General features: G+C 33.5%; 2 protein-coding genes across 3 annotated transcripts; one reads left to right on the top strand and one right to left on the bottom strand.

Moving 5' to 3' along the window:
• Nucleotides 1–2,397: 2,397 nt before the first annotated feature.
• On the bottom strand, nt 2,398–4,539 carry LOC139869482 (uncharacterized). 2 transcript variants are annotated; one of them, XM_071857771.1, is made up of 4 exons: nt 4,241–4,539; nt 4,012–4,061; nt 3,397–3,478; nt 2,398–3,159 (listed from the first exon to the last, which is right to left on the bottom strand). In XM_071857771.1, exons 2-4 carry the CDS (start codon nt 4,027–4,029, stop codon nt 2,681–2,683), a joined length of 579 nt encoding a protein of 192 aa, XP_071713872.1. In that variant the 5' UTR covers nt 4,030–4,061; nt 4,241–4,539; the 3' UTR covers nt 2,398–2,680. The 2 variants fall into 2 exon arrangements, with proteins under 2 accessions (XP_071713872.1, XP_071713873.1); XM_071857772.1 differs by having other exon boundaries at nt 4,267–4,539.
• Nucleotides 4,540–5,231: 692 nt separating this feature from the next.
• LOC139897870 (uncharacterized) lies at nt 5,232–5,960 on the top strand. Its single transcript, XM_071880584.1, has one exon. The coding sequence runs from the start codon at nt 5,232–5,234 to the stop codon at nt 5,958–5,960; it is 729 nt and encodes a 242-aa protein (XP_071736685.1).
• The last annotated feature ends 3,592 nt before the right edge of the window (nt 5,961–9,552 follow it).

Raw genomic sequence — 9,552 nt, 5'->3', positions numbered from 1 at the left:
GAGGGATAGTTACTTGGAAACGAAGAATGGAAAGGTAAAAAATGAGAGCTTAAAACCCTATTTATAGGAAATTTATCAAATGGGCCACACACCAGTAGGCTTTCCTCATGAGCATACACGTGTCCTTTCTATCTCAATCCATGACCGTTGGATTCATGACGTTTCGATTGTCACAACTGTAACTTCGAAAGCAATCATCTCATTTACCTAGGATGTGACAGTTTGAGACGATGATGGGACGTTTACGGCTTGTCACAAGTATTCATTTAACATTTCGATTTGAACTAAACTAATCGAGTTTGGTTACAATCAAAGGCATATTGAACCCAACCAAACTGGGGGGACGTAATGACGTACGTCACGTTTCAGTGCGTCACGTGCACCGCATAACGTCTCAAACCTGGCGAATTGTTTAATCACTTATTTTCACCTGGTAAAGCTTTACCGTTGGCTAAGTCATGCTGAGCTAGTGTATGTCCAAGATTATAGGAGGACGTGGAGATCATGGAGTAGGTTGTGGGCAAACAGAAGACTCTAGAGTTGCCTATTGATTGGACGGATAATAATATAGCGGTTATTTACATAACCGCCGATTAAACCCCTATAAATACTGGTCTTAAGTGTCATTTGGAGGCCAATTCACACATTTATCTCGAATCTTCTCTTCAAGCTCACCTTGGAGGCTCGTTAAAAGATAACCACCACAACACCACCCAAATCCACCATTCTTAACTGTAGGAACACCTTCCGAAGGTTAGCCTATTTTTCCATACATTTGCACTCAAGTCAATTTTGGCTTGATCAGACATCATTGTTTATCATTGACTAATAAGCGGAGATATATATTCAGCTTTCAATAATTAACTATGGTACAACATGTTACTTAGCCACAAGTTAAGGTTAATTAGGGACTCTAACCACTTATCTCAAGTGAACATTAGACGTATTATTACAAAATACACTTAGAAATACATTACAAAATTAAAAACGATGCATATATATATCAATACTCTTTGGACATCATTGTTTATCATTAATGAAATAAAAACCTCTATGCTATATATATGGATGTATCATATAAAATCCTTTACGGTATACATATGTATACACTGTTAAAATTTATTATTATGTATTATGTATGTGTAATAATGTAATATGTATATATCTGTAAAAAATAAAAACACCGGAGCCTCTCTCATCCTTCACCTACACATGAAGAGGAGATCGACGTTTATCGATTAATCCCTTGATGATTGGTAATGATCATCAAGAATAAAAATGGCTTTCATCATGTAACATGACTTGTTTACATGATTGAACATCCTTGAGGATTATCTTCGCTAAAGTAGTAATCAATCGAAGCTAGATAATAATATGTTTCCAAATTATCGTCTTCCGATTTCATTCCTACTTGCCACAGAAATCATATCAAAGAATGAGTTTTAACGTATATGATTCTAGTTGAGCCCCAACGTATTCATAAATCATGTTAGTCAACATAACTAAATCAAACCTTGTACATGAGTAGAAAACCATTTATTTGACAAATTATCACCACTAAGCATACCATTTTGGAACGTAATTCCACCGGCCCAAACAAGATGAACCATCATTGGACAAAATGAAGTCATCAAATGTAGTGAGAATCGTTTGAATGTTTTGAAATTCGTTCATATTGTTAATTGTTGAATATATGTGATTTGTGGTGTTTGAGATGTGGTATACATAATTATAAATAGCATAAATGAGTGTCAATCATTCAAAACTTGACAAAAAAGGGTATAATTATTAAGGTCTCAATTATAGTTCAAACCACACTTGTCAAAATCGGTTTCATAAAAAGCCACTGAAATAGTGTTATGAACACTGGTTTATCTCTATTATTGTCAGCTCAAGCAATCCGCGTTTATGAAGTACGGTTTCATGGTGATTTGTCTAAGTCGACCTTCCCAAGGCCGATTATACTAGATTTGAAAAACTCACATGCAAAAAACGTTTTCTATAACACTACTACAAAATAATACCCTTTAGTACTATTTGGACATCATTGTTTATCTAAAGTTATTAAGGGACTTCAACTTTTTATCTAAAGTCAATATGTCAAGTCAATGTGACAAATTACACTCACACTCATACATTACAAAAATGAAAACGATGCATATACTACGTATATTAGTACTATTTGGACATCATTTTTTATCATTGACTAAGAAGCGGAGATATATTCAGCTTTCAATCTTTAAGATGTTAGTTAGCCACAAGTTAAGGTTTATAAGGGACTCTAACCAGTTATCCAAGTAAACATGAGACCGGTTATTACAAGATACACTTAGAAATGCATTACAAATATAAAAACGATGCATATCAATACTCTTTGGACGTATTATTTATCATTAATGAAATAAAAACCTCTATGCTATATATATTGCTGTATCTAATAAAATCTGTTAAGGTATACATATGTATACACTGTTACATTTTATTATTATGTATATATGTAATATGTAATATGTATATATTATGTAATTATGTATATATATGTAAAAAAATAAAAACACTGGAGCCTCTCTCATCCTTCAGCTACACATGAAGAGGAGATCGACGTTTATCGATTAATACCTTGATGATTGGTAATGGTCACCAAGAATAAAAATGGCTTTCATTATGTAACATGACTTGTTTACATGATTGAGCATCCTTGAGGGTTGTCTTCACTAAAGTAGTAATCACACCTACTCACATAACATGGTCTGTTTCCACCATAGTGATAATATCCATCGTAACATGGGCCTGGTGGAGGTGGTACGGGCCTTCCATACCCATAATGACATGGGCCTCCATCAAGACCTTGGTAGCATTCTTGACAACATGTTGAAACAGGTGGACAGAAAGGGTATTCACCCATTGGTTTTTTTTTCGGGCTGTGGGGGCTTGGTCTTGGGGTCTTGGGGTCTTTAGGCATGGAATTTTCAAGTTCTTTTGGTGTATTTTCATCAGGAGGCTTAGAAGGAAGTTGTTTAGGCTTTTCAACAATCTCAATGCTCTGAATGGCCCTCCCACCTTTACAACAGAGCTTGTCTCGCAGTTTCTCTGGGTCGCAGCATACGACTGTGATCCTTACCTTATTTTTGTCCACATCAAACATTTGATCTCTTATTTCTGTTACTCCAATCATAAATTATAGAAATTAAGAGAAAAGTTAACTAGAATATGGATTTGGGAATAGGAACGCAACTAATTAAATTATCAAGTGATCAAATACTGTAAGAAGTATATACCTAACCAGGGTAACAATTAGATTAGACAAAAAAAAGGAATGAGAATATATTATACAGAGTAAATGATAGATTACAATTAATAAATAATAAGTGAACAGGTAATTAGTTAATAACTTACCAGGGAATTTGCATAGCAGTTTCCTGACCTTTTTGTAGCAGCTGGAACATTTCAGGTCAACTTCCAGTATCATTACAGTAACCTGTTTATATGATACGATCAGGGCCGTCTCACTAATTTCGGAGGCCCTGTTCGAAACTTAAAAAGGGTCTTATACATGTTAATTTTTTCAATACCTATGATATATAATACTATGATAGCGTAATCAATAGAATTAAAAATTTTCAAAACAACGGTTGCAAAGTGTAATTATCAATAGTTGTTAACTCGTTATAGTTACACTATTTTTTATATAAAACCGTAATCATAACATTTTTTGTAACGAAGTAATTGGTCAACTCTTTATTTATTTTTTTGAACAGCGATTGGGATCACCCGAGGGTGACTTTAACCACCCGTTGCGATCATCTCCCGTTTCGACTATGCCGATGCAGCAATAAATGAATTATTACATGGTTTTTTAAAAATTTTGGGCTTCTTAAAAATTTGGGGCCTTGTGCGGCTGCACACTTCGCACATGTACCGTAGACACGATGATTGTTGAGATGTTCAAATTCATATGATCGATTAATAGACATGCATATATTAATATAATTCAAAGAAATAAATAACAACCTTTTCTGCAGAAGCCATGGTAATGATGAGAGATTCAGATGGAACTTGAACTGAAAAGAAGAAAGAAGAAAAAAGTTGTGCACCCCATTAATACTAATAATTGTAGTTGATTTGAATTATAAGAAATTGAGAGGATCGGAACAATTGACATGTATTTTATTTTATTGATTATGAAAATGAAAATAATGATTTGTATGTAACCATAATATGATGATATAAGAATACTTACTATTAAAGATCAAAGATGAAAATTACATTAAAAAAACGTAGCAGGAGGTCGGCTGCTGTTGAAATTAATTCATGAGCAATAGAAATTATCACCAAATTGTCGGTAATAACAACACCTAAGAGATTGCTGAAGTGCTGACCCTTCACTCAAAATAACATAACAATAACACATCACCATATATAATAATTTGCTTGATTTTCATAACCACCCATCCCCATCTTAATATCACCTCATTTCATTTCATTTCACACTAACAGAAGAAACTTTGGTCCCCACCCTCACTCACTGTGTGCGCTATCTTTAGTTAATATTGGAATACAACTACGTACGTACGTACCTACCTTTTCATATAGCGCTATCTTTAGTTAATATTGGAATGGAATGCAACTACGTACGTACGTACCTTGAAAACAAATACGTACTTACCTTTTCATATAGCCCTGAGCCGGCTCTAGTATCGGACAGGAGTGTCTTCGGTGCATGTGCGAAGTGTGTAGCACCCCAAATTGTTGGAGTAATCGGTTATAATTATTTTAGGATATTATTTATTATGTTTTAATTAATTATTTATTTGGTTATAGTAGAAATTGGTATTCATTGTTTATTTGATTTGGTGGATCAAAATAAATTTAGAACGTATATCAATACTTGAGGAATAAGTTTTTGTAAGCTTATATATATATATATGGTACGTGAATGAATATAATATAGGGGTTAAAATTTACTTCCAATATATCTCTCATTGTACATCGCAAGCATAATACTCCGTATTGTTTTATATTTTTTATTTTGTTAATATCATTTAAGTTTTGATCCAACACTTGGTATCAAGAGCTAGGTGCAGCTTCAACTAGATCGTGTTGTTCGTGAGAAGAAACTAAACCGGGGACAAGAAATCGGTATAGCCCGTGGCCAGGGTTTGTTTTCTTGGGTGGTGTGAAGAGTTTCTTGGAACAAAATTGATATTAAAAGTTAAAGTTGTCTAAAAAAAATGGCGTTGGTACAAGCTAAGGAAGGAAGCTCCATGTCATATCAAGTTCCAGTTTTGACCCCAACAAACTATCAAGTATGGGCGGTCAAAGTGAAGGCGATTATGGATGCTTATGGAATATGGGAAGCGGTAGAACCAAAAACAGGTGTGGAGCTAGATCCAAAGAAATCAAAGCAAGCACTTGCTTTCTTGTTTCAAGCAATACCCGAAGAGATGGTGTTGCAAATGGCGAGTTATACCGATCCAAAACAAGTGTGGGATGGTCTGAAAACGCGTTACTTGGGGGTGGATCGGGTGAGATCGGCTCGGGTTGCAACTTTGAAAAGGGAGCTTGAAAGTTTGTGCATGAAGGAGGGAGAAACGGTTGATGATTTTGCTACAAAATTGACCGGTTTAGCATCAAAAGCAAGGACTCTTGGATATGAGCTTAAAGATGTAGACTTGGTGAAAAGATTGCTTGATTCTATGCCTATGTCCTTTCTCCAAATTGTGGTATCTATAGAGCAATGTTTCGAGTTGGATAAAATGTTGTTTGATGAAGCCGTTGGGAGATTGAAGGCATATGAAGAGCGTATCAAAGGAACCGAGAAAATAGAGGGCATTCAAGGTGGTTTGTTATTGGCTAGTGAGGAAAAAATACACAGGTGTAAACATTGTGGCCATGGATGTTCAAATCGTGAAGACTTTGGGCATGGCCGTGGGAGAGGCCGTGGGTCCGTGAAGGGTTGAGATGTTAATGAATGTGTCCGGGACAAAAGCTGAAATGTTCCGTTCTTATTGATTAAAAACGTTCCATATTAATTGATTTCGTTGCGAGGTTTTGACCTCTATATGAGACGTTTTTCAAAGACTGCATTCATTTTTAAAACAAACCATAACCTTTATTTCATAAATAAAGGTTTAAAAAGCTTTACGTAGATTATCAAATAATGATAATCTAAAATATCCTGTTTACACACGACCATTACATAATGGTTTACAATACAAATATGTTACATCGAAATCAGTTTCTTGAATGCAGTTTTTACACAATATCATACAAACATGGACTCCAAATCTTGTCCTTATTTTAGTATGCAACAGCGGAAGCTCTTAATATTCACCTGAGAATAAACATGCTTTAAACGTCAACAAAAATGTTGGTGAGTTATAGGTTTAACCTATATATATCATATCGTAACAATAGACCACAAGATTTCATATTTCAATACACATCCCATACATAGAGATAAAAATCATTCATATGGTGAACACCTGGTAACCGACAATAACAAGATGCATATATAAGAATATCCCCATCATTCCGGGACACCCTTCGGATATGATATAAATTTCGAAGTACTAAAGCATCCGGTACTTTGGATGGGGTTTGTTAGGCCCAATAGATCTATCTTTAGGATTCGCGTCAATTAGGGTGTCTGTTCCCTAATTCTTAGATTACCAGACTTAATAAAAAGGGGCATATTCGATTTTGATAATTCAACCATAGAATGTAATTTCACGTACTTGTGTCTATTTTGTAAATCATTTATAAAACCTGCATGTATTCTCATCCCAAAAATATTAGATTTTAAAAGTGGGACTATAACTCACTTTCACATATTTTTACTTCGTCGGGAAGTAAGACTTGGCCACTGGTTGATTCACGAACCTATAACAATATATACATATATATCAAAGTATGTTCAAAATATATTTACAACACTTTTAATATATTTTGATGTTTTAAGTTTATTAAGCCAGCTGTCCTCGTTAGTAACCTACAACTAGTTGTCCACAGTTAGATGTACAGAAATAAATCGATAAATATTATCTTGAATCAATCCACGACCCAGTGTATACGTATCTCAGTATTGATCACAACTCAAACTATATATATTTTGGAATCAACCTCAACCCTGTATAGCTAACTCCAACATTCACATATAGAGTGTCTATGGTTGTTCCGAAATATATATAGATGTGTCGACATGATAGGTCGAAACATTGTATACGTGTCTATGGTATCTCAAGATTACATAATATACAATACAAGTTGATTAAGTTATGGTTGGAATAGATTTGTTACCAATTTTCACGTAGCTAAAATGAGAAAAATTATCCAATCTTGTTTTACCCATAACTTCTTCATTTTAAATCCGTTTTGAGTGAATAAAATTGCTATGGTTTCATATTGAACTCTATTTTATGAATCTAAACAGAAAAGTATAGGTTTATAGTCGGAAAAATAAGTTACAAGTCGTTTTTGTAAAGGTAGTCATTTTAGTCGAAAGAACGACGTCTAGATGACCATTTTAGAAAACATACTTCCACTTTGAGTTTAACCATAATTTTTGGATATAGTTTCATGTTCATAATAAAAATCATTTTCTCAGAATAACAACTTTTAAATCAAAGTTTATCATAGTTTTTAATTAACTAACCCAAAACAGCCCGCGGTGTTACTACGACGGCGTAAATCCGATTTTACGGTGTTTTTCGTGTTTCCAGGTTTTAAATCATTAAGTTAGCATATCATATAGATATAGAACATATGTTTAGTTAATTTTAAAAGTCAAGTTAGAAGGATTAACTTTTGTTTGCGAACAAGTTTAGAATTAACTAAACTATGTTCTAGTGATTACAAGTTTAAACCTTCGAATAAGATAGCTTTATATGTATGAATCGAATGATGTTATGAACATCATTACTACCTTAAGTTCCTTGGATGAACCTACTGGAAAAGAGAAAAATGGATCTAGCTTCAATGGATCCTTGGATGGCTCAAAGTTCTTGAAGCAAAATCATGACACGAAAACAAGTTCAAGTAAGATCATCACTTGAAATAAGATTGTTATAGTTATAGAAATTGAACCAAAGTTTGAATATGATTATTACCTTGTATTAGAATGATAACCTACTGTAAGAAACAAAGATTTCTTGAGGTTGGATGATCACCTTACAAGATTGGAAGTGAGCTAGCAAACTTGAAAGTATTCTTGATTTTATGAAACTAGAACTTTTGGAATTTATGAAGAACACTTAGAACTTGAAGATAGAACTTGAGAGAGTTCAATTAGATGAAGAAAATTGAAGAATGAAAGTGTTTGTAGGTGTTTTTGGTCGTTGGTGTATGGATTAGATATAAAGGATATGTAATTTTGTTTTCATGTAAATAAGTCATGAATGATTACTCATATTTTTGTAATCTTATGAGATATTTCATGCTAGTTGCCAAATGATGGTTCCCACATGTGTTAGGTGACTCACATGGGCTGCTAAGAGCTGATCATTGGAGTGTATATACCAATAGTACATACATCTAAAAGCTGTGTATTGTACGAGTACGAATACGGGTGCATACGAGTAGAATTGTTGATGAAACTGAACGAGGATGTAATTGTAAGCATTTTTGTTAAGTAGAAGTATTTTGATAAGTGTCTTGAAGTCTTTCAAAAGTGTATGAATACATATTAAAACACTACATGTATATACATTTTAACTGAGTCGTTAAGTCATCGTTAGTCGTTACATGTAAATGTTGTTTTGAAACCTTTAGGTTAACGATCTTGTTAAATGTTGTTAACCCAATGTTTATAATATCAAAAGAGATTTTAAATTATTATATTATCATGATATTATGATGTACGAATATCTCTTAATATGATATATATACATTAAATGTCGTTACAACGATAATCGTTACATATATGTCTCGTTTCAAAATCATTAAGTTAGTAGTCTTGTTTTTACATATGTAGTTCATTGTTAATATAATTAATAATATGTTTACTTATCATAATATCATGTTAACTATATATATAACCATATATATGTCATCATATAGTTTTTACAAGTTTTAACGTTCGTGAATCACCGGTCAACTTGGGTGGTCAATTGTCTATATGAAACATATTTCAATTAATCAAGTCTTAACAAGTTTGATTGCTTAACATGTTGGAAACATTTAATCATGTAAATATCAATCTCAATTAATATATATAAACATGGAAAAGTTCGGGTCACTACAGTACCTACCCGTTAAATAAATTTCGTCCCGAAATTTTAAGCTGTTGAAGGTGTTGACGATTCTTCTGGAAATAGATGCGGGTATTTCTTCTTCATCTGATCTTCACGCTCCCAGGTGAACTCAGGTCCTCTACGAGCATTCCATCGAACCTTAACAATTGGTATCTTGTTTTGCTTAAGTCTTTTAACCTCACGATCCATTATTTCGACGGGTTCTTCGATGAATTGAAGTTTTTCGTTGATTTGGATTTCATCTAACGGAATAGTGAGATCTTTTTTAGCAAAACATTTCTTTAAATTCGAGACGTGGAAA

This window comes from Rutidosis leptorrhynchoides, chromosome 1 (genome assembly GCF_046630445.1).
Source record: "Rutidosis leptorrhynchoides isolate AG116_Rl617_1_P2 chromosome 1, CSIRO_AGI_Rlap_v1, whole genome shotgun sequence".
Taxonomy (NCBI): domain Eukaryota; kingdom Viridiplantae; phylum Streptophyta; class Magnoliopsida; order Asterales; family Asteraceae; genus Rutidosis; species Rutidosis leptorrhynchoides.
The sequence above is the reverse complement of the archived record's forward strand: the minus strand, read 5'-3'. Positions and strand labels throughout refer to the sequence as shown.